The sequence below is a fragment of the Carettochelys insculpta genome, chromosome 9 (genome assembly GCF_033958435.1).
Source record: "Carettochelys insculpta isolate YL-2023 chromosome 9, ASM3395843v1, whole genome shotgun sequence".
In the NCBI taxonomy this organism is placed as follows: domain Eukaryota; kingdom Metazoa; phylum Chordata; order Testudines; family Carettochelyidae; genus Carettochelys; species Carettochelys insculpta.
Genome location: NC_134145.1, coordinates 56,738,772 through 56,764,074, shown reverse-complemented (window position 1 = coordinate 56,764,074; position 25,303 = coordinate 56,738,772). Strand labels below are relative to the sequence as shown.

At 50.4% G+C, this 25,303-nt stretch overlaps 1 protein-coding gene across 1 annotated transcript in view; it reads right to left on the bottom strand.

Moving 5' to 3' along the window:
- NMNAT2 (nicotinamide nucleotide adenylyltransferase 2) overlaps positions 1–25,303 on the bottom strand; it is an 81,015-nt gene that overhangs the window by 6,450 nt on the left and 49,262 nt on the right. Inside the window, exons 2-6 of the mRNA XM_075003110.1 lie at positions 19,397–19,485; positions 18,224–18,291; positions 12,153–12,231; positions 4,598–4,724; positions 401–481 (exon numbers count right to left, since the gene is read on the bottom strand). Of these exons, the coding sequence (XP_074859211.1) occupies positions 401–481; positions 4,598–4,724; positions 12,153–12,231; positions 18,224–18,291; positions 19,397–19,485 (444 nt within the window). The remainder of the gene's footprint in view (positions 1–400; positions 482–4,597; positions 4,725–12,152; positions 12,232–18,223; positions 18,292–19,396; positions 19,486–25,303) is intronic.

Here is a 25,303-nt window from a genome sequence, read left to right as displayed (position 1 = left end):
CTATGAATGGCTGGAGTTAATAGTTCCAGGGACTTTCCCCTCCGTGGGGCCTGTCATTGCAAACTCAAGGGGTTGCTATGCCTCTTCCTGAAGCATAACTAGGCTCACATGGAACAGAGTTCCCTACTTAGCATTGCTGAGCATGCCAGGGAAACCCTGGCTCGCCGGGTTCGGAGAGCCTCCCTGCAAGGAATTTTGGCGTAACCCTGGGCAATCTGAGACATGCAGGGTGATGCTGTCAAGGAGAGAAGGGGACCGGATACTCGGCGGGTGCAAATGGACGAAGCACCCCTATTGTCAATGGAGCTACATCGGCCGAGGATCGGGCTGCACCAGGCTGCCTGGGAGGAGAAAGACTGAGGTGTGGTGGAGGAACATAGAAGACATTCTCATAACCTACCTACAAAGGTGAAGCGCTCTATTGGTGGACGGACACAGCAAATCCGACTCAGGCTTTCTCCCACCTTCCCCAAGATCTTCGCTGGAGAGAGAGGGAGAAATAGGTAAAAGGCAGGTTCAGACTCTGAGTCGCCTGCAGGAACTGCATCTCTCTGTACGAAGCCTGGCTGCTCTTCCCATGCAGAGCTCTCGGAACATACAGGCCATTTGACTCTGAGCCCATGGGGGAAATCCCCAATGAGGTCATCCCAGCTGGCAGGGCGCATACATCAAAAAGCTTTTGCCCCCATCTTCCGTATTGTTTGTAACCACCTCAGTCTGTTTGAATGACTCATTTAGAGCCTTGTTGTTGATCTGAAGTTCTTGCACGTAGCCTTTCAAACTTTTCCCCCCCACCATATTTTGTAAAGAAACCAATGTGCTGTGTTGAGAAGCTGAGCAGCACCTTGATGCTAATCAAGTACCGGAGGGGTAGCCGTGCTAGTCTGGATCTGTAACAGCAACGAAGGGTCCTGTGGCACCTTATAGACTAACAGAAAAGTTATCCCCACCGTTGCTCTGGCTTATTTATACCTGGCCCTGCAGATTTCCAAGACCAGCATCTGATGAAGTGAGTCTGTGCTCACGAAAGCTCATGCTCAAAACTTTTCTGTTAGTCTATAAGGTGCCACAGGACCCTTCGTTGCTGTTACTTGATGCTAATGGCATTTTACTGGGTTGGTTACAAAAGCCCCAGTCTCCAGAAACTGTCGTGCTGTTTCTTGATTTCAGCCCCCTCTTAAAAGCCTCTAATTCCAATAAATTTAGATTTTAAGGGTAAGTCTACAGTGGACCTTAAAGTTGATCATAGATACACAATTCTAGCTACAGCAATTGCGTAGCTGGAATTGACTTATCTATGATCAATTTACCTGGCCATCCTCACTGAGGGAGGTGGATGGCAGAAACTCTCTCGTCAACCTCCCTTACTCTTTGCAAGATTGAGGAGAACAGGGCTTGACTGTCGAACCCGACATTTCAATTACACACGTCCCCACTCGGCAAGTGAACCTGCATCCCAGAAACCTGCCCCTGACTGGGTTGATCTAAGGGGGTAGCACAAATGTACCCGGAAATAAGTTAGCTGTGCAACTGCATGAGCAAGGTATGCTCAGAACTGTGCCTCAGGATTGGAAATGCAAAAGAGGTAACAGTATATGTAAAACGCCCTCGGACAGCGCACTGCCTGACTAATCATTGGATGTAAGTGTGACATGCAATACTGACACGCACAGAAATAGGCAGGCAATGGCACTTCTACCATGTTTAAGAATCAGGCCTGGTTTGGGGGCGATATTAGAATACCTCTTCCATGTAGATTTAGTGCCAGGGTGACAGCATTTAGAAAGGGGAGTCCTCTATGCATTCACACAACAGGGAGAGCAGAAACATGGGCAGCGTCAGCCTCCTCCCCATATTCTGCCCATGTGCCTTAACTTGACTCTTAATAGACCACCGTGCAGCTCAGTCTCCATAGCCCATTTGGTCTTTTTCCCAGGTTGCTTCTAGGCCAGTTGTGTGGATACTCAGGTGGACTCTGCTAATGGCGCCCAGTCATCATCACATGATTGTTTTTGTCCACCTCTCTCTTGATCTGGATTTCAAGGGTTGATCGGGGATGGAAAGTATCAGAGAGGTAGCTGAGTTAGTCTGTATCTTCAAAAACCACAAGAAATCCTGTGGCACCTTATAGACAAACAGATACTTTGGAGCATAAGCTGTCAGGGGCAAAGACCTGCTTCATCGGATGCATGAGTCTGGGCGGGGGTTTCAGAGGAGGATTTAAAGAGGGAGTCTCGGTCAAGGGGAGGGCCAGAGCTGACAAGGTCTGTTTAGGCTCCAATTAGCAAACCCCACATCTGTCCAGTGCCTCTGGGAAGTTGCAGACTTGGTTGAGATGTGGGGTTTCTTTTCTGCTTTTTTTTAAACCCTTTTATTTGAACTGAGGACACTTTTTGCCTCAACAAAAATGCATTGCACATAAGAGACTAGGGAATGTGTCTATGGACATGAGGAACCCTCTTGAGCATCTTGGGGTCTAATTCAGCACAGGGACCAGAAGGAAGGCATTAAGTCTCTCTTAACTGGGAGTGACCCCAGCGTTCTGGGAGATTGCAGTGAAGCGCTCAGGAATTCACACGGCAGGGCCTCTACATGGAAAGGTGACAGAGGAGCATGTTCTTGGTGTTGGGGCAGTTGAACACAATGAGTTGGGGAAGGAAGAGAGAAGACAGTCAAAGGACCCAGTGGCCGTGTGTACATGAGCCCCAAACTTCGAAATGGCCATGGAAATGGCCATTTCAAAGTTTACTAATGAAGCGCTGAAATGCATATTCAGCACCTCATTAGCATGCGGGCGGCCGTGGCACTTCGAAATTGACGCGCCTTGCCGCCGCGCGGCTCCATTTCGAAAGGACCCCGCCTACTTCGAAGTCCCCTTATTCCTATGAGCAGATGGGAATAAGGGGACTTCGAAGTCGGCGGGGTCCTTTCGAAAAGGAGCCCCATCGTGGCAAGCCGCGTCAATTTCGAAGTGCCGCGGCCGCCCGCATGCTAATGAGGCGCTGAATATGTATTTCAGCGCTTCATTAGTAAACTTCGAAATGGCCATTTCGAAGTTTGGGGCTAGTGTAGACATAGCCAGGGACAGGTAGGTTGCCTTTTCCATACCTGAACCCAAATGTTTCTGAATTCCATGGTCTAGAATCTCAGGTCACTCAAATTATACACTGTGAAACCACACACAGTCTTACCTGAAACCTCCCTGTATTTCCTGGCTCCTGGTAGTGAGGTGGAATGGCCACCCACTGACCAGGAGGGGAAGGGGCCCCTCCCAGAGCCCTGGCGGGCGGAGTCTGGCCCCATCCCATCACCTGATTGGAAGTCAGGAGACAGGACTAGAGGTATAAAAGGCTGACTCCACAGCCCAGACAAAGGCACCAGACGCCTGCACCATGCTCCCAAGCTGGGAGATTTCTGGGGACCTAAAAGAGGCTCAGGGCTGCTGGGACTTCTGATACACTTGGACCTTGGGGCACTACCAGTCCTAGCAGAGATTCAACCCCCACTGCCGCAGAGGTCCTGCACTGGAGCCAGGCATGGCTGGTTGGGGGAGTGTGGAAGTAACATAGGAGCAGCAGCCCTAAGTCTGGCTGACCCTGAACAGGTGACTGACTCGGCATGTTGTGGGTAGGATTCCCACGGACCCCGTATTAGGACCCTGGGCTGGGACGCAGTGGAGGAGTGAGTTTGCATCCCCTTCGGCACCCCGATCCAGTGGTGGAAGTCTCTTCCTCCGTTCCCCCTATTCCAGGCCAGCCAGCTGTGGTTGTCAGCTCCCTGCTGGAGCAAGGAGACCCAATGGTTTGCAGCCCCCCGAAAAGAAGCAGGGCCTGGGCCTAGTGACTGTTGCTGGAACTGAGCATAGGCCTGAGCGATTTGAAGTGGTGTGTGTTGCCCTACCCTGAACTAGGGCCTGGGCCTACAGACTCCTGGCTTAAAAGCTTGGCCTGAGTGCAGGTCCATGCTTCTGAATTGTAGACTGTTTGTTTGCTGCCTGCCCCAAACCAGGGCCTGGGCTCAGTGACTGCTACCCAGCCTGAGCGTGGCCCACAGCAGTTCAGCTGTAGGGGTTTGTTGCCTGCCCTGAAATAGGGCTGGGGCCTGTAGATTAGGGACTGCCAGCTCCGCCTGAGCTGTGAACTCGTACTGCCTGCCCTGAGCGAGGGCTTGGCATGTCAACCGTCGGCTCAGCCTGACCATCATCGGTCTGACCATAGGCCCGAGCCTCAGGACTACCGTTGCCAGCCCTGAGGGAGGGCTTGACCTATTAACTGCTGGCTTGGCCTGACCACAGGTCTGCGCCCCTGGACTGTTGTTACCCACCCGGCGTGAGGGCCAGGGCTTGCTAACTGTGGGTGCAGCCTGACTACAGGCCTGAGCCCGAACTAGTGGCACAGCTGATTCCCATGGGAGACTGAGCTGGTGTGCAGTGAGGCAGAGTGGCCACCCACTGACCAGGCGGGGGACCCTCCCAGAGCTCTGGTGGGCTACATTCCCTTTCCCCATCTCCGGGAGATGTCAGTTGTCAGATGGGGGTTGTCTGCCAGCCTTGCCTCCTCTCCATGTAGAGTGCTTGATTCCCTCTGCTGAGACCTACCTGCGGTGGGCTTGTTGGAAACGTTGTTGTTCTGGTAGATGGGCTGTGGAGACTCGTTCTGGGGCTGTCCAATCACCGGGGTCAAGGAAGGTGTGTTCACGTTGGAGAGGATGCAGCCAGTCACTCGCTAGAGCGGGGATGAAATGTTAGCAGTGAGAAAGAGACCTCTCCAGAGCCAGAAACTCATCTTGAGATCTCACGTGATACCTTGGTAGCCAGCCCAACAGCTGGGTAATAACGTTCTCTCATCTTCACTAGAAGACACAGCCAGCCTCATTTCGTGCTCCCCATTCCCAGCCAGTAAAACGAGGCAGGCTAGGAGCTAATCAAAGGCAGTGGGGCCTGGGGAAGGAAATGGGCTTCAGACCCTTTGTGCCAGTCTGAACTGCATCTTCAAAGCACGAACTATACAGCTTTTCTTAGTGCCCATAATAACCCAAGTCTGGAGACGTGGGCTGGGAGGCTCAAAGCCCAAGCCCACAGGCCACCTGTAGCCCAAGAACCTCCCCCGTCCACCCAGCAGGAGCTTCTAAAAAGTTTTTCTATTCAGCTACCAGCAAGGGGGCTGGGGCTGGGAGCGTGTGGGTGGCACACAGGGCCTCACCAGCCCAAGTGGCTTGAAGCAGCATCCCAGGCCCCCTGTGCCCTCATACTTCCAGCTACAGAGGGCTCTGCTGGGTGTGAAAAGGCAGCCCTTGGCCAGGGAGTCACCCCAGCTGACTCACTTCTCCTGCTGCTTTCCTGTACTCTGGTCTGGTGAGCTTAATTTTCACTTGTTCATCAGGCTGGGGGTGGGGGGGGGATGGTTGCCTTTGTTTACTTTGGTGGGGGGGCTCCCCATGAGAGGCCAAGGCTGTTGGGAAGTGGTTAGAGGGTATAGTGACTCTTTGACTATTTGCTGTGAGACAGCCTTAAACCAGTGGTTCTTAACCTTTAGTGCAGCTTGCACCCCTTTGGGTCTCAAAATACGTTCTCCCATCCCTTATCAAAACTGGAGATGGCGGGGGGCTATACACTTTTAAATGCATATTAAATACGTGTAAAATAGTTTTATGTTGTTAATCACCACAAACAATAGTGCAGAAGGCATACAAAAATATGCAAATACTACCCAGAGATGTTGCAGAGTTTTGCTGTGGAAGTAAACTGTAACCGACACGCTAATAGTTAGCGGCTAACTGAATTCAAACAAAGCCACTGCCCTGCCACGGCATCCTCTGCCCACGCATCAAGAAATACCCCGCAGCGTGGCGGTCTGCTGTATTTTGTAGTGAGATAATTTCACTACAATTGGCTTAAAAGCTTGAAAACAGTTTTTTGTTCGTATATTACAGTAATCGTTAAGAATGTATAATGTTAAGAAATACATAGGTTTGATGAAACAAAGTAGTTGTACTTACATGCCTGTGCTTAATTTGTGTGTTCAATTATTTACCTTCTAACAATACCTGGCAGGTTTCGCACCCCCAGAAAGGGCATCACAGACCCCCACGGAGCGTGTGCACTCCAGGTTAAGACCCGCTGCCTTAAACAATGGGTTTTAATTAATTAGGGAGGCCTGTTAAAATAGCTAAATGTATATGAGATGATTCAAGTGGTGGTTTGTATTATTTCATCTTCCTTTCCTTTCCTTTCCTGTTCTGCTCTCTCTCTCTCTCTCTCTCTCTCTCTCTCTCACACACACACACACACACACACACACACACTCTCTCTCTCTCTCTCTCTCTCTCTCTCTCTCTCTCTCTCTCGTTGCTTGAGTGTCAGTATTGCTGAGTTACAGTGGATCTATCCAGCTACTGGGAGACTTTTCTCCCTTCTGAGCCAGCCCCAGATTACACTTCCAGTTGATGCCTGTGGAGTCAGAGCGAGGCCCTATGCAGAGGATGCCGGCCCTAGCTAGATGGTATTTCAGGCTGAAGTGCCCAGTAGTAACACCCCCCCACCCTGGCTTTTGCTCTGCTGAGGACTTGCATGGGAAGCAGACCCCCTCACCAGAAGGGGCAGGGCAGCAGACCTGTGCAGAAAGCTGCTCCCACTGCTCTCTTTGGCAGGGCTGCCCAGGCCGGGTTCCCTGAAGCACAGGCGAGGAGGTGATAATCTAAGTCACACACATTAGATAGTGAAGTTCCCAGATTTGGCTTAATCTCATAATGCGGCTGGGGCTTTCCAGGGGGGAAAAAGCCCCAGTGATCAGGAGGCTTGTGATCAAATCAGGAGCGTTGGCATCACTCATGCCTAGTCAGCGTCACAAAAGGGGTTAATAGTTTCACAGCTTCTGCCGATGGATGGGCTGGCTCTGCCCAGACCTCCCTGGGGCCACAGGAACGCGCCAGCGGCAGTGTGGTGATAGCAGTGGGGAACCCCGGGCCCCAGGCGGGAGAGCTGTGCAAGGCTGAGGTTTTACATTGCAATTTTAGTTGCCATTTGATTTTTTTTTTTCTAACAACTTCAGAGTGTTTTTTTCCCCTGCTGTTCTTCTAAGCACACCTGGGCCTCATGAGACTCGTACAGTTCAAACCTTATTTGTTCTTTTAAAGTGAATTTGGTGTCAGCTTGGCAGCCCAGGGGACTGAGAAACTGTCTGTATTCACGCCAGGCTGCCAGGTTGGTGTTCTCTTCCCCTGTTTGGTGAGGGCAGGCTCTGAGATAATTCAACCTCCAGCCCCAGTGCTGAGCCTGCTAAAATGGGTGTTGGCTGGTGGTGGTCATATCCGAGTGCTGTTGTGACGATCTCTCACGTGAGAGGGGCCTTCAGGTTTTGTCCTCCCTGCTAAGTATGACAAAATGGCTTCCAATTAGTGCTAATCAGTGGTGGGTTTTGTCATGAGGCAACTGCACACTAGGGCTCGGCTGTGGCTCACCCAAGTCGCTTCACAAAGGCTGCTGTGAACGGCGGCTAGATGAGGGTGGGTTTCAGTCAGGGGCAAACTTCCCAGCACTGGTGCCTGTCTAGAGAAGTGAAAGGCTCCTGCTCCTATGAGCTGTAGGGCTCCCTGAGCCCCGCACTCCCCTCTCAGGATGTGCTCCTAGGAGGAATGGAACGGCTCTTCATTTGGGTTTGCATGGGAAGGTTGCAGCTCACATCTCCAAGAGATGGCATTGCTTTAGCACTGCAATGAGTTAGCCCCGTTTGCGCCCCCCGCTTCCCGCCACTGCACCCCATGCTGCTGCCCAGGATAAGAACTCAATGTCGTTAGGAGAGAAAGATGGCTGAATGTTGACTAAACTCAACATACATTCTTGCCTCAGATCTTATTCCCCAAGCCAACCTCACCTCCTCCTTCCTTCCACTCCCTTGGAACTGGGGGCAAGAAGTGAACAGCTGGGGCCTCATTAACTACAGAACCCTGTGCTGGCTCTGGCCCTCCTAGCTAACAACTTTAAGGGAATGTTAATCCAGGTGGGATTGGGCAGGGGGAGGGAATCCAATCAGCCCTCAGCTTTCCCTAAAATCCCTTCCCTTCCCCCCGCCCAAGCATCCGCACTGCTCGCCTCCCTCCAGAGGAATTGGGACCATCATACAGGTTCCCTCTGGCTGGCGCGTGGCTTTGAAAGGATTCACAACAACTTGGCTGGTTTCCGGCATATTTTGTCAAGGTAACAATTGCCCCGTGAGATTTCCCCTCCCCTCCCATCGGTTCAGCGCCAGGGGCAGTGGCCAGAGGGGCTGAACAGCAGCAGGAAGCAGCGCTGTGTGACAGACCCAATATTCCGGATTTCGTGCGCGTGCAGGCTGCCGAGGCTCTTGTTCCGGCTTTCCTCATCTCGTTCCGAAGCTACTGCCATCTCCTTTCTCCGGCCTTGTTGCCAGCTATGCTGCCTTTTCTCTGTCCAGTCAAAATGTTGCTACTAGGCTTGTATTATCCTAGAAATGCAGGGCTGGAAGGTACCTCGAGAGGTTATCTAGTCCAAACCCCTGCGATGAGGCAGGACCCATGGTCTAGTAAACCTAGACCAAACCTAGACCATCCACTCCTGGTGTATGTCCAGCCTCCTCTTAGAACCCTCCATTGACAGGGATTCCAGGACCTCTCCTGGATGCTATTCATCATCATCAACAGCCATGGGCTCAAGTATCAGAGAGGTACCCATGTTAATCTGTAGCTTCAAGAACAACAAGAAGTCTTGTGGCACCTTATAGACTAACAGATATTTTGGAGCATAAGCTTTCGTGGGCAAAGACCCGCTTCATCAGATGCTCAGCACCCTTTAGAGTCCAATGCCTCCCTCGTTATTTCCTTCCATCTTTCCCTGTCCTGTGCGGAGTGGCTTAGTTTCTGTAGCCTAGCTCCGCACCAGTCTACTGCATCATCTACCCCTTCTCTCCGGGGTCTGCCTCTCCTATTCGCACCATCCTTTCTGCCAAATACCATGGGCTTCATTTTTTGTTCGTCGTTCATTCGGCAGATGTGCCCGAATAGCTGTAATTCTATTCCAGTGCTTAAATACTACAGTTAAAAAGATTTTCCCAACATCTAATCACATCTTACTGCAGACTAAACCTGTTACTACTTGTCCCACCTTCTGTGGACATGGAGAACAATTGATCCCTGTTGTCTTTAGCACAGTCCTTTACATAGATGAAGACTGTTATCAGGTTTGCTTTCAGTTATCTTCTTCCAATACTAAACATGCTCAGAGCTTTTAAGCTTTCCTTAGAGGCCAGGTTGACTATAGCTTTTGCCCTTTGTGTTGCTTTGCTCTTTGGGTTCTCCCCCTTTGTCCACATCTTTCTTAAACTGTGGTGCTCAGGACTGGACACAGCACTCTAGTTGGGCCTTGCACCCCAGTGCTGAGCAGCACAGGTCGGATGCCTCCTGGGTCTTGCATATAGCAGTTATACCTGTGATATCTCATAGAGCTAGAAGGGACTCGAGGTCATTTAATCCAGTCCCCTGCCCTCATGGCACGACCTATCACCATTGTTAGCAGATATTTTTCTTGGTAACTTTTAATCTAGTTGCCCCAAACTTCTCAATGGCCTCAAGGATTGAGCTCTCAAACCTGGGCTTACGAGCCTATGTGCTAACCACTGAGCTATCCCTCCCCCCAGCTGTGTGCATCCTCCCCGGAAGAGTCTTCTTGACTTGCCCTCTCACCATCTCACTTCTCTCCTGGCATTCTCCTCAGTGACTCCCCCTCTCCCTGGGTGAAAACTGCCTGGCTAAACGCCTGACGCTCCCACCTTCTATTTTGTACCTGCTTCCTCAAAACCTGCCCCTGTTGTGGTGTCTGCAGATCCTGCCTGCCTGGCCCTGGGGCAGGCAAGTGGTGTGGCTGAGCCATCCGCTCGACTCTGATTGTTTCATTCGTTCCGTCTCCTGCACTTCTTTGCCCACTTGATGCTTGCCCTGTTTGTCCCTTTCATCCAGGCCTGAGGGCAACTTTAATGCCTGCCTCCCTGTGGTTGCCGAAGAGTGGGGTCATGGGCTTAGGTCATCAGTTGGAGAAAGGGCCACCAATGCAGGGAGGTGGGAGTGCAGGAGGGGAGGGAGGGGAATTGCTCCAGGGCCTGCTGATTTGAAAGGACATGGGAGTTTGCTCTGCAGCAGCCAGAGCCCTGGGTCTTGCTGGAGCTCTACATGGGTGCCGCTGAGGGCTGTCTGTCCCTAACCCTGCCCCCTCTGCCAGAGGCCATGACCCAAACCCCAAATCCCTCCCCAGTTTTGCTTGGGTCCTGCACAATCTGTCTGCAGCCCTGGCTGGGGATGTGGTGGGAAGTCCCATTTCTGTTCAGGGTTTGTGATCTGAATTCTTACGTCTGCCTTCACCTGTGAAAGGGTTTCACTTACTGCATCACGTTTCCTGTGGGGTTTACCCAGCACAGGAGATGCCCTTGAATTTTCCTGTTGCCGTGAGTCATTCCTTTGGGCCATCATAGGCAGGTCTGGCCTGTAGGGATATTTTGTCTGGTGAGTAAACAGGGCTTCATTCACTTCTCTTTCAGAGGCCATCTCTTCCCTGGGATCGGCTGTGTGGCCAGCAGCAGTGATAATGTTTGCCCAGCTGTGAGTTTGGCTTCCCTCACTGACTAGCAATGCAGCCTTGATCTTGTGTGTGTGGACGAGTCCTTTTTTCTTTTTGCCAGCATATAGACACTCAGCATTTCCCTGAAGTAGACCCGGTGCTGGGATCTTGGCCTTAGTCCTTTTCCAAGTGCATACACTCCACGCTGGCAGGAGAGGGTGAATGGGAGGCTGAGGGCTCTTTTAGCCCACTGGTGGCTCCTGGAGGGAGTGCTACGTAAAGTTCACAGGCAGACTCTGTGGCGAGGAGCTAAGTCACCGTCAAAGAGTGAGGCACTGAGAGTAGTGGGGAAAAGACCCTTTGTGGAGGGGCTCGGAGGAATAGGCAGCCTTGGGGGGGTTTCTCCTGAGATTGCAGCTGTGGCACATGGCCAAGGACAAAAGGGACAGAGGAAAGCTGTAGCCATGGGGCAGGCACCTGCAGTGAGCCCTAATGGAAGGACAAGATTCAGCGGAGGTAGCAGGGTGAGTCATCGTCTCAGAAGGGCTGGGAAGAATCCAGAGAAGCTCAACCCCAGGATGGGTGAAATGGCATCTGGGGTTTTTGAGTTCTCCTGGGAAAAGTCTAGAGGGGCTCTCCACTCCGTCAGAGAGGCAGGGAAGTGCTACTGCTGATGCTGATTGTGAAGGGGGTTGATACCCCAAATGGGCAGGCTATATGGCGACCTGGCTGGCCCGCAGTTACACAGCAGACCATGTGGGCCCTGAGGTCGAGAGGAGGCAAAAGGGCTGCAATGCCACGGCTTGCCAAAAGGGGGCGCTCTGGGATAGGAAGGTTGCCACACCATGTGTACAGACAAGTCTTAGTACCCTTGCATGATCTGCATAGGGCAGGTGCCGTGGCTGCTTCTGATTGGAGGTTGCTGGAGTTTGGGCCATGGCACGTTCTGGATAACCAGTCTTGATAACGGTTCAGTTTCCAGGAATGGTGGCTCTCTGGAATCCCTTGTCTGAGCTGTTCTTCGGTTTTGCTTCAATTGCCTTGGCCATGTCATGTTGACTCCTTGCTGCTGATGGGATGTTTTAGCCTCTCCATGAGGGTGTATTGATCTGGGCTGGATTGTTTGCTGCAATCGCTGGTCTGCACATTGCCGAGTGATGATGGGAGCACCCAGTGCTCGGGAACTGACTGCTTTTCTTTCGGCAGGGAAAGGTGGACAAGCACCTATGTAATATTCTATCTCCTCCACGTGTACTGAGCCAGAACCTTTGCTTGGGTAAATCCTCACAGTTCCATGGGCTTCAGTGGAACTGTGCTGTTTCTCCCCAGCTAAGGATCAGTCCACTGAACATACATTTTGCACCAATGTAAATGAATCTACCTGACAGAAAGGGAAACCTGCCCTGCTCATTGCCTACTGCTGCCCCTGAACTCAGCCCTAAAGGTGCTACAGAGCAAAGCTATTAGAGGAACACTCAGATCGTGCACTAAAAATACATCATTCTAACCACTTTCCTGCATCATGTCTCCCAGCGGCCACAGCCTTTCCCTCCCCGCTCTGTGACATGCCTGCCCAGTTATGACTCACCTTCATCAGATCTCGGTGGTGTTCCAGCACGTTGCAGGTAGTCTGCCAGGTGTCCTGATAGCACTCCCATGGGTCCACCCTGTGGAGAGGCGAGAACATAATGAAGAGGGTTTGCATGTGAATCTGAGGGTACAGCTAGACTACATAGAAGATAGACCCAGTCAGGGTAGGTCTTCCGGAGTTCCATGTCATGCACCTGAAAGACACGTGTGAAACTGAACTATCTGAAGTCGGCAGTCAACCCCCTGTACTTCTCGATATCGGGAGAAATGAGGGAGATCGATGGGAAAGCTTCTGCCATCGACCTCCCCCTGTGAAGATGGCCAAGTAAGTCAATTGCAGATAAGTCCATTCCATACAGCAACTGCTGTAGCTGGAATTGTGTATTTGCAATCATCTTCCCTGCCTAGTGCAGACCAGGCCTTACTCTGTCCTTCACCATCCAGCATGCTCAGCAAGCGGAGAGGCAAGGAAGGGAGCGTGGATTAGGACCATGCTGCTGGGAACCATCCATGTTAATCTCCTCGCGTCTGCTTAGGAGCAGAGGTTGGAATGAAATTGCTAAATTATGCTTTTCCAGACATTACCTTCTCATTGTACGCTCCCCTCCGGACATGGGTTCAACTCCTCTACCCCACCCCATTTCCCATGCATGCCTGTCTAAAAGCAACTAAGCTCTTCCCTTCTGGCCCTGCCTGGCTGGCAGATGCTGCTTGGAACTGTACTGAGATAGCAGCTTTGGGTCCCCAGTGTGACAATAGGACTCTGAGAAGCATGCTGAAAATGAACATAGTGAGTGACCAGGTTTCTGCACAGCGGTGTGACCCCCAGAAACTTTTCATGCAGTGTGCATAGCCAAACTGCTCTCACAGAGGGCTCACAGCATCACTTAGGTTGGGCTCAGGGGCCTGTCCTTTGTGACACATTTCCAGCCTGGCACAGTTGGGTCACAGTATGACTCAGTCTGGACATCCTCCCAAATGGAGCAAACTGCCTTCTTTGCCCTGCCCTTGCTGATGGTGCACCCCTTGCATAATGTCGGCATGGCTGCAGACGTTCATGCTGCTTGCAGTGGAGTGCTTTCTGTCCCCTCCTTCACCCAAAGACCGCCTGGGTGGAAGCTGACCAAAGTTGCATGGAGCTCATTGGCTACTGGGACATGACGTCACAGAACTACCCTACCGTTACAGGCAGCGCACTGCGTCCTGAGGACAACTCCATGAGGACACAGGAGACTAGTCCAGCCTGTTGGCAGCCTACCTCACAGCAGGTCCAAGATCTTCAAGAGAGGATCTTACCTGCAACCTTCCCTTGGGCCTTGACCTATGGTGGGTGTATTTATGTGTGGGGAAGCACATGATGGTGGGACCGTTTAACCCTTCCCACCCTGACACACCAGAGTTAACACCTCAATTCTTACGGTTTTTTAACTTTATTTGGGAAATTAAAGTGGGTGAAGGTACAGCCGCAGTGGCAGAGCACCACCACACAGGCCAGCACCAGGGGTGGCCACCGCAGGCCAGGGGAAGTCTGCTCCACTGACAGCCACTGCTAGTCTTTAGCGAGACAAGGCGGGCGAGGTGATACGTACCACACCGACTTTGGTGGGTGAAAGAGCCCGCTGCTCTTTGGCGAGGCCCTGAAAGGTCAGAGGAAGAACCAAACCGAGGAACGTGGCAAAGGGCGTGTGTGCGCTGGAGTGAGCCCCTCGCACTAGATATGCTGGCTGGAGTAACAAGGGATTTGCACCAGCCTGGGTGAGCCAGTGAGGAGAAGCCCCAGGCAGGGGTCTGGGTGAGAGGGGAGGCAGCTATGCCTTCGGGGACAGTATCCGGGAGTTGTGATGTTATTCATATGAATAGTCCCTGCCCCTTACCTAGTGCTTTTCATTAGCTGATCTCACAGCATTAGGCCCCTCCCCTGTGAGACAAGGCAGTGCGCTATCCCCGTTAAGCAGCTAGGAGACCCAGGGACTTGCCCAAGGTCACACAGGAACTATGGAATATTCAGAGCAAGTTAGAGCAGGTCTCCAAGGGGTAGCCATGTTAGCCTGTATCTGCAAAAACAACGAGGCTGCAACTGACTGGGTTTTTGCCTTCAAAAGCTTATGTCCAAATGACTCTATTAGTCATTATCAAAACAAAAAGCAGTCAAGTAGCACTTTAAAGACTAGCAAAATGGTTTATTAGGTGAGCTCACCTAATAAACCATTTTGCTAGTCTTTAAAGTGCTACTTGACTGCTTTTTGTTTTGATAGTGTATAGACTAGCACAGCTTCCTCTCTGTTATTATTAAGTCATTAATGTGCCACAGGAGTCCTTGATGTTTTTCTGTTAGAGCAGGAAATTGATGCCTGTCTCCCACATCCACTGCTGGTGCTCTAACCACTGGGTCATCTTTCCCCACAGCTGTCTGTTTGTAAAATCACTCGGGACGTGGAATTTATCTTGCAGTTGTTTCTTGAGGCCAAGGAGGGAATTCATCAGTCTGGCACCTTTCTCTTTTGGCACAAAGACAGTGTGACAGGCAGTCCTTTTTCTTCTGGAAAACTTCCCCTCTGCTCCTTCACTGAGTATTTTTCCCAGAGCAGGACAACTTTTTTCTGTTTTGTTTTTGTTTCTCGGATCTTCTGGGTGCCCCCAAGCTTTCATGAATTGCTAATCCCACACGAGCTGTTCCCAGAGGCTTTCCTAGCAATAGGATTTCATGCTTGTCTCACCCAGAATGGGGGTCCCGGAATTTCCACCCCCTCCTCTACACACCAAGTTGTAAAAGGCAACCCCCCAGCGATACATCCTGGCTTAATTGAAAACTTAATGAGCTGCTAAATTGGGATGGTTTTAAAACATTTTCTTAGCAGCTGAGTGTGTTTTTTCTCACACCCCCTTCCCCCCCACCTGAGGAGTCACAGACATACTCTCATTAATTTAAGACACGCTGTGTGTCTAATGTTGGTATAACCTCCATGCTACACACGCTGAGCTACGCTTAAAAAAATCTCTGTTCTTCAGTCAGGTCTCTGCAGCTGGGATGGACAGCGGTGGCAATAATAAACAATAGCACTCCGAACCAGGCATCCAGACAGGCCTGCATGTACAGCCAGCTGCTCACAGCAGTGTCAGACTCACATGCTCTGTGAAACCAAACAGATACTCATTCATGACCATCCACCCAGTCTTTTTAATAGCTCCCATACCCTCTGATGCAACTTGGTGTCTCTCCATGTGGCCATCAATACTATTCAACACTGTTGGGGGCCTCATTTAATGAAAAGAGTCCCACGGAAGTCAATGGGATTTGGATCAGGCTTTTGAGTAACAAATTTATTAGGTCCCCGAGGGGTAACTGCGTTAGTCTGTAGCATCACAAAGAAATCAAGCAGTCCCGTAGCACCTTACAGACTAACAGTTTTATTTATTAAGTCATGAACTTTCGTGGGTAAGATCCACTTCAGATTTGGAGCAAAAATAAGAATCCAGGGTTTATGACCTTATTTTGGGGTTTACAGCCTTATAGAGCATGTGTGTCTGACACCAATGTGAGTGGCTGGCTGTACATGCAGGTCACACGCTTTCGTGGGTAAAACCCACTTCATCAGATTTGGAGCAAAAGTAAGAATCCAGGGTTTATAACCTTACTCTGGGGTTATTTTTCCAAAATAAACTATTCTAGCATAGTAACAGAGTGGGAGACGTGCTTGGCTATATACCATCAAAACAAAAAAAAAAGCAGTCCAGTAGCAATTTAAAGACTAAATTATTAATGACTTAATTAATTAATTAATTAATTACTAAAATCAATTATTTTGTTAGGCTCTACACTGTGCAGCTCCACTATTCCAGAACAAGTTTCACTTATTTTGGAGCACCCCTGTGGTGTAAGCCCATTAGTCTAGAATAAAAACAAAAAAGCAGTCCAGTAGCACTTTACAGACTATTTCAGATTACAGCCCCTGGAATCAGGATCTAATCCAAAATACACAGCAGCTTTTTTTTGGAAAACAAACCACTATTCCGGAATAGTTCATTTTGAACTAGCCCCTGTCCCCCTCTACACAGCCCCCCTCCTGCGAAACGCCTGTTTCAGAAGAGGCTCTGCTCTGGGTGGAATGAGGTTACCAAAGTTGAAATAAGGTGGCCACGATTTCGGAATTCTTTTGGAGCAGCAGTTGTGTTGTGCAGACCTGCGGTGGTGAACATGCAGTGAACCGCACAATGCGGGGTGGCTAAGTGGCTCGTTAGAGCCGTCTACGTCGTGCTGTCTGCCCCGCCGTGTACGCGCCCCGCCACTTGGTGGGACAAACACACGGCAGCTGTGGCAGAGGCGCCCCCTCCTGCGGCTCAAGGCGGCAGGGCTCGGCTCGGCTCAGGGAGGTGTGGCAGGACCCAGGGCGGCTCTGATGAGTCACTGGCAGTTTGTGCAGGAGGAGGGGGTGCCTGGTGGGGGGGTGGGACTAGGATGCCTGGCTGCGGGGGAAGGGTGACTGGCTGAGGGGGGGGAGGGGGCTGTGGCAACTGCTAAATTTTATTTTGGATACCGCTGGTGTAGACACTAGCAATGTTATTTTGCAATAGCGGCCGTTGCTCTGAAATAACTTTGCTGTGTAGCCACGAGACGGCTTCAGAGGGGTAGCCGTGTTAGTCTGGATCTGCAAAAGCAACGAGGGGTCCTGTGGCACCTTATAGACTAACAGAAATAAGCTTTCGTGGGCAAACACCCACTTTGTCAGATGCAGGTAGTGGAAATTTGCAGAGGCAGGTATAAACAGGCAGGCCAGAGCAAGGCTGGAGATAACGAGGTTAACTAAGTCAGGGAGGGTGAGGCCTATTACCAGCAGCTGATCTGGAGGTGTGAACACCAAGAGAGGAGAAACTGCTTTTGTATTTAGCCAGCCATTCACAGTCTTTGTTTAATCCTGAGCTGAGGGTGTCAAATTTGCTGATGAAATGCAGCTCAGCAGTTTCTCTCTGGAGTCTGGTTTTCTTTGCTGCAGGATAGCTACTTTTAAATCTGTTACTGTGTGTCCTGGGAGATTGACGTGCTCTCCTACAGGCTTTTGTACATTGCCATTTCTGATATCCAACTTGCGTGCATTTATTCTTTTCTGTAGGGACTGTCCAGTCTGTCCAATGTATATAGCAGAGGGGCACAGCTGGCACATGATGGCATATATTACGTTGGCAGATGCGCAGCTGAATGAACCTGTGCTGGTGTGACTGACCAGGTTAGAGACTGCTTGTTATTCATGAAGCTACAGTCTAACACGGCTCCGCCTCTGAGCCGCGGGGCCTTTTGCTACTCCTTTTCGGACTCCCCTTTCTTTCTCCCTTGCAGTTCCTCCGGGTACTTGGCCCTCTCTCTTGCTCTTCTCCTTCCCATCCCTCCTCCGCAGCCTGTGTGCTCTTTCCCTTTCTTTTCTGGATCCTCCTCTCGCTGGATGTGCAGAATGTTTGCTTGCTCTGACCTACAAAGACTGCAGAGGTTTTTACACTGGCACGCGCGTGTGCCGGAACAATGAGCCATTATGGAGACCTGCTCTTTCCTTGCAAATCAGAGCTGTGGAAACTTTTCTGGTGGGCAATTAAGGTAATTAGTGGAAGCTTGCTCTAATTACACACGGGGTGCTTAGCCACTAAGGTCATCAGCTGCAGCTAACAGAGTTCACTGGAGCATTGCTTTCGGCTCTTCCCTTGGTGGGGATGTCTGATGCACATCACTAGCTACCACTCTTTGGGGCTGAGGTAGGGCCCTCTGAAAAGCCTCTACAAGCTCAGTCTGAACTGACCTTCCCCTACACGGGTGGATGTGACTCTTATCAGATTCCCACAGTCTCAGAGGGGCAGCTGTGTCAGGCTGTAGCTTCACAAATAACAAGCAGCCCTGTAGCTCCTTAAAGACTGAATGCATTTATTAAGTCATGAGCTTTTATGGGTAGGACCCACTTCCTTAGATGACTGCAATGGAGGAAATGGGTCTTACCCGCAAAAGTTCAGATTTCTACAGGTATTGCCCCATACAAGGTGTGTGAACACATTAGAAGGTTCCCCGGAATACTCAAGGTGTTACCTCACCTGATCCAGTCAGAGGACTGGACGGCCAGTTGGCACATGGTCAGACGGTGTCGGCTGGAGACCAGGCCCTGAAAGAGAACAGTGACTAAGAGAGGATACAGGGAGAATCTTTGTACTATGCCCTCCCTGGAGCTTGGAGCTGACTCAGTTTTCTACTTTCTCCATCAAAACCTAGTCCCTGCTCTCCTGAATGTGTGTTATGGACACAGGTCCACTAAACAGAGTGTAAGCCCCAGAGTACCCCCACAGATGGGTCATCACCAACATTACTCATCAGCACAGGGCAGAGCCGTCCATGTCTTCCCTGAATTTAGAGGCAAAATCAAGCAGCCTCCTTGACATTGTAAGAGCATCTCTTCTCTCTTAATCCCTTCTGGCCTGGAGGCTGATGACATGGACGTTCCTTGAATCGTTTGCCAGGAAACTCCAGCAGCTCAAGTATAGAGATCTTTAGATGTTGTTTCCCAAAAGATGCTTTGAACAGCTCCTGTTCCAGTATTGCCAAGCCCAAGCATTTGAAAATCATGGGCCAGTCCCCAGGCTTATGAAATTAGCTTTAAACATGCAAGAGTTAAAAACCAAAAAAACATTATTTGCTTTCTGGTGTTTGAGCCTTTAGAAGTCGCAGTTTCCAGTTTTCCTTTGTAACTATAAGGGCCAGACACTTTAGGAAGGGTTGCATGAAAGCTGAGATTTTCATGGAATCACAGGAGTCCAGGAGCTAGATGTAGGGTAAAATCACAAGAGCTGGTAACACTACTGTTACCTCTGACCCACACAATCCATCCCTCTGCTCAGCTCCCTCCCAGCTTTTGCTCTGGCATCAGCAGAGCTGTACAATTTCACTCTCCCTCAGGCTTGGCTTTGGAGCCATCGGTGCCTAGTTGCCCAGGGTGTTCATTGAACGGGAAGCCTTCAGAGCTACGGAGAGGTAGCCACATTAGTCTGTATCTTCACAAAACAAAAAAAGCAGTCATGTAGCACTTTGAAGACTTTTCCACATCTGAAGAAGTGGGTCTGTCCCACAAAAGTGCATCGCCTAATAAATGATTTTGTTAGTTTTTAAAGCGCTACAGAGCTGCTTTTTTGTTTCCTTCTGAGCTAGTTAATGCACTGCCTGCAGCTTACTTTGGCAATATCACATAGGAGAGAACAAGAATTTGATCAACCAACCTGCTTCCCATAGGAGTCGTGGACGGGTGAGACAATTCCACCAATCACAATGAACCTTCCAGTCTTGTGCAGATAATCCCGGGCTCTTTCTAATGAAGGGAACAAAAGAAAAAAAGCAGGGAGGGTGGGAATCAATATGTAAATTCCACTCAGCAAAGCCAAAAGTTAGCATTCTGAGCCAGCTTTGAAAAACTGGTCTCAATTTTCACATGCAGCTTGTGCAAATTCCTGAATCTGCAGATGCACATAACTGTGCAAGCAAAATTCATGGGGCTGGAGTGAGGCCCCTTGGGAACTCTGTCTCTTTGCCTTTAGGTTAAAGCTGAGGATATTAAATGCAAACTCAGGGCTAAATTCTTGGCTGGTGTAATTGAGTGACATGTCACTGAAGTCCTTCTAGCTGTGCCTGTAAACACCAGCAGAGCTGCTGGCTGTGCATATTTCAGTAATGGTAAGGATCTGATTGAAATACACAAAACCACAGTGCATTTGTAATACCATGGCAAAGAATGGATCAATCTCCAGTTAGTGGCTGTTCCACTCCAGGCCAACCATGGCCTACTAGCACCAGCTAACAAACCTCACTAACAGATGTGTGATCTGCAGTGCTAAGCCTCAGGGGGTTGATTTCAAACCCAGCTGATGGCCCAGCCCTGTGTGTGTGTGTGGAGGGGGGGGGGCTTGTTGTGTATTGAGAATGTAAGGCTACAAGTGCCCCTTTCACTTGCACTGCCATGCCAATGTGCCTGAGCTCCACGTGGCAATGAGGAATACCGCAGGTAATGGACGTAACTGATTCTAATTGGAGCCATGTTAATAGTGAACACAGCCCTAACCATCTGAAAGGTGTTTGGTGACTTGTGTGAAAGGAGCGGATAGGCTCTGCCTCATTCTTACTGAACACAGGTGCTTACATCACAGAAACACCCATGAGAGCTCGCAATCCAAGCAGAGAGCCCAGGGAATAGATTGAGGGCTGGGGGCTGAACTTCCTGGCTGAGCCCTGGAAGTGGTCACTGGTGTGAGGCTGGGAAAGGAGAGGTTGCTTTGCCACAGCCAGCGCTGTTGGGCCTGGTCTGCGGTTAACTGTAGCCCCGCTGTCTGTCCAGCGCTGAATTCATTTCACAGCACAGGAATTAAAATGACAATGCACACAATGGAGCGACCTGTCTTGCAACAACATTTCTGGGTAGAGTGCAGGTAAAATGGGCCCTGTATGTTTCTGCCATGCCTGTTGGTTGCATTTACTCTCTCTGGCCCTGTCTGTGGAGGGTGTTAATGGGGCGGGGAAACTTTTAAAATGCAGTATTTAGAAACAGCTCCCGTGCACACAGCTTGTGTGGCTAGTGGAGGCTGTTCTAGAAACTACGTTTCACGTATTTGTGAAAGGCATTGTGATCTAGTGGGTGCACCGCTGGAGGGAGCGTGGGGGGCTCAACAGAGCTAGTTTCTGTTTCCGGCTCTGCCACTGATCTGCTGTGTGACCTGACACAAGTCACTTTAATGACACCGTGCCTCAGTTTCCCCTCCCCTCCTTTGTCTTGTCTATCTCACTGTAAGCTCTTTAGGGCAGAGACTGTTTCTCACTATGTGTCTGCACCATGTCTAGCACAGTGGGGCCCTGTGATACAACTAGCAATCTGGTACACTTTGTCTAAATTACATTAGTAGGAATGCCATTTTAAAACAGCTCTGCTAGCGCATTTGGAGTTATGGAGGAGACTGGCCCTTTGGGTTTTGAAGGAATCTCTTAAAACCATGCATAGACTCCACGAAAGGTGCCATTGCACCCAGTACAGAGTGGCAGATGATTGACAGGGCAGGCAGCTTAGAGCACAGAGAGTTGGCATATTAAATCAACTCCTGCACATCATGTATTTCCCATCAACAGTACGAGCACGCAGCGTGCTGAGCTATTTCTGATATCCCCGGTATACGCTGCTAAGGGAGATGACCTCATGGTCAAAGCATAGCTGCTAATTTGCAATCCCAGCTGCAGCTCCAGAGGACTCTTCCCCACGCCTGTTAGCTCCAAGAGCCAAAGCGTAACACCAGGATTTAAAAACAGACTTAGATCTGTAATGGAAATAGTTAGAAATGAAAAAGAAAAGGCGAGGAAAGACACCAGCTGGTCTGCCCCAATGTGGTGCTCTGAGAAATGGCCAAGAAGAACTCCCACAGATCTGCCCCTTGTGCATGGCCAGAATAGTTTGAATGCAATGGAGAAAATCTGGAAAAGCAAAGTAATTTGTTTAGGAATGAAGCTGGGCGTCTTGAAAGCGTGTGTATTCAGCAGCATGTGGTACAGATGTGAGACATGGGTGATAACAAAAGATTCGAAGAGAAGGATATTGGTGTTCGAGAGGAGTTGTTATAGAAAGATCCTGAGAATAGGATGGATGCAGATGGTCACCAACGAGGAATTATATAGGAAGATACAGCCGAAAGAGAACCTATTGCAGAAGATTATACAACGCAAGTCACAGGTATTCGGGCATATCCACAGAATGAGCACTGAATACAAAATCAAGACCCTGGTATTCGACATAATGGACGGTTCGACTAGGAGAGGCAGACCCCACAGAGAATGGGTAGGTGATATAGTAGATTGGTGCAGAGCTGGTCTGCAGAAACTAAGCCACTCTGCACTGGACAGGGAAAGAAGGAAGGAAATAGTGAGAGAGGCATCGGACACCAACAGGCGCTGAGTCCATGGCTGTTGATGATGATGATGATGATGATGATGATTGGAGATGTGATTGCAGCGGGGGTAGGCACACCTACTCTCGTCTTCCTCTAGCTAAGAAGAGAGCCACAGATGTGCCAGCACAGCACACTGTGTGCAATAGCAATGCAGGGATGGACCCCAGGTTTCAGGTGGGCTTGTACTGCTAGTACCGGGGTTTGTGCTTCCATCTCTTCCCTGTGATATTTAGCCAAGCCAGCGAGATCAAAGCTAGCAAGGGTGAGCCTGACTGGGCCAGCCTGTGAGGTGCTGAAGTATTAAGGGAGCAATGTAAGTTTGCAAAACGTCAGTGCCAATTAAACACCCTGCGTGCGCCAGTCCTAAAATGGGGGGAGGGAGACATTCAGGGTAGCATGTTAATACTAGTCTCTTTGACATACTGAGTGTTGTCAGATGGTTAATCAGATCCCTCTTGTCAATTGGGTATTTCAATGTACTTAATACAGATCATTTGCTTTCCAAGTGCCCCTGGCAGGGTTATCTGAACAGCAGAACTGTTTGTGAAAATCTGTTGCATGGCACCATGTCCTGTTTCTTTCTCTGCAGTACAAGGAAAGCTGGCTTTGTGGTTAACTGCAGAAGTGGGAGTCAGGTCTGGGTTCTGCTCCCATCTGCACCATGGACTTGTGGGACTGTGGGTAAACCACACGATCACTCCGTGCCTCAGTTTCCCCATCTGGGGGTGGGATGGTAATAACACTAACCACCTTATAAGGGTGGTATGATGCTCAGCCAGTCCATTAACTTGTCAGAAAACGCTGCCTTCAGTTCCCTCCATTCCTTTTGGGAACCAAACCTGCATGTATCTCTCACACTGGTTGCTTGCATGTTTTCTGTAACTGCACAGTCTCTTGCTCTCAGTCAGCAGAGCCAGAGAAACCAAATTTAACCCAGGTGCCCATGCAATAGCCTGGTTAAGTCTCCATTTGATTGATTCCCTTCACTTTCCATTTGTCTGCTGTCTCTGGCTGCTGCTGCTTCAACCAAACTCTCACCCTCTTGCTGGTCTTGTTATCGAGCTGGTTTGCCGTTCAACCTGGTTTGGGCATTCCTGGCCACTGCGGAAGAGGCTGTGGGTCTCAATTTCCCAAATGCCTTTTCTGTCAATGTTCTGAAGGCAGGCAGGGGAGGGAATGAACCAGCAGCTTCCATCACTGCCAGGGCACCAGGCTGTTTTGTTGTTATTGTTACAGACTTTGCTTCCAACTTGCTCATTTATGCCTGTCTCTGGAGACCTGCATCCTCTCCACTCAAAAAGCTCCCCAGGTGCCATCCCTGCAGGGAGTTCACCTGCTGGGGCAGAAGGATTTGCCAACACGTGGATGGTAAGGGGATGAAGAAACAAGGAAGGTGCACAGAGCAGAGAAGAAAGGTGGAGCACTTTTGCATCTGAGGTGCAGTAGTTTTTTGAGGGCGATCACTTTAAAGCAGAACAATGCGTGACAAAGTTTGCAAGGAGCTGTTTTAACTCACTGCAAGAGCTGCTGTGGCTTGATATTAAGCTGTGGATCAAGGGTCAGCAACACCCAGCACGCGTGCCAAGAGTGGCACGCAAGCCAATTTTCATCAGCAGGTGAGGGGCAGCTCAACCCTGCCTCTCCTCCTGCCGTGCAGCCAGGAGCTTGTCCAAAGCCAGGCCGCCTGTGGAGTAACAAAAGACCAGCTGATGCTTCCAACCGCCACCTAAATGGTAAAGCTCTGCTTCTTAATTTATTTATTAGCGCAGCTGTTGTAAGTAGGACTGTGAGTGACTTTAAAAAGCATCGCCAGCTCTTGGACCGCACATAGAGGTCAAAAGGTCACATTTCAGCACTCTGCCTCAGAAAGGTTGCTGGCCCCTGGTATAGATGCGCAGAATCAGCACACTGCTCACAACTCCCAGTTGCAACAGTTGATTACATCCATTAAAATGCACCTTCACCCGACATCCTGCACGAGCGGCTTCTGCCCAGGTGAGGAGGTTTTGAAACAAAATTTCGCGTGAGTTGGTAATGTTGTGGCATGCCTGTTTTAATGACGCCGGAGCTGACTTGTTCAGTATGTTTTCTGTGCTCCAGGAACTCCTCAAGGGCTTTGATTACAAAACAGCAATTAAACTGACAAAGCGATGCATTGTCAGAGCCGTTCTCTGCTCTCAATAGCTTTGATCATGTATCGCTTCCTGAGCAGTCCCTTGGCATAGCCATAGCAGACGAGATTGCTTTGGCATTGTTCTGCCCTTGGATGATGATGGATCTGCCCCAGCATCCTACCGCAGAGAGTCCTACAGTGGTCAGTGCTGGTGGCTTTGTCTTGCAGCGTGTGTGCTCTCAGAGAGCCAGTCCAGTGGCATATGACCCGAGAACAGGGGGATATACCTTGTGCTGTCCATCTGGCTGTGGGAGGGAGAAGGCAGGAGAAGGCTTAATTCCAGATGGCGAAGAAGGATTGCTTGCTGGAAGGAGGAAGAAACAGAAATGTCGCTCGTGCGATGGCTGCTCCCACATCCGTACAGAGCGTTCCCAGCTGATGTTATATTGTTGACTAGGAGATGACTGTGGAAATCAATGTCTTGGTAATACACTCATCCCTCGCTTTACAAGCACAGTTGGTTCCCAGCTCTCTGCTCGTAGGCAGAAACTTGTAAGAGGGACACTAAACTCCTATTAAATTTACATGTAAAAGTCTCTGAGTAGTTCCTAGGGCTCCTGACTCGGGGAAGGAGTGGCAGCAGGTGGCGCTGCTTTTGAAAGGCGAGTGAAGCTTGGGTTGGGGAGGGTTAAAGGCTGGGGGTAGGTTGGGGCTGTGAGTGGGAGGGAGGGTTAAAATCTGTGGCGGATTGGGTGAGGGGGTTCAGGCTGCCATGGTTTGGGGCTGGCGGAGGGGGTCGGGCTGCGGGGCCACGGGGGTCAGGTGGCTGGTGGGGTCTGGATGTCTGGCTGTGGGCCGGTAAGGGGGTCTGGCTGCTGTGGTTTGGGGCTGCAGGGCCAACAGGGGTCAAGCCACGGGGGTTACAGGCGGAGGGGGTGGGGGTCAGGCTGCAGGGGATACAGGTGGCAGGGGTGTCAGGCTGCAGGGCCGCAGGGGGGGTCTGGCTGCGGGGGTTACAGGCGGCGGGGGAGGGTCTGGCCGCAGGGCTGCAGGGGGTATAGGCAGCCATGGAAGGGTCTGACTGTGGGGGG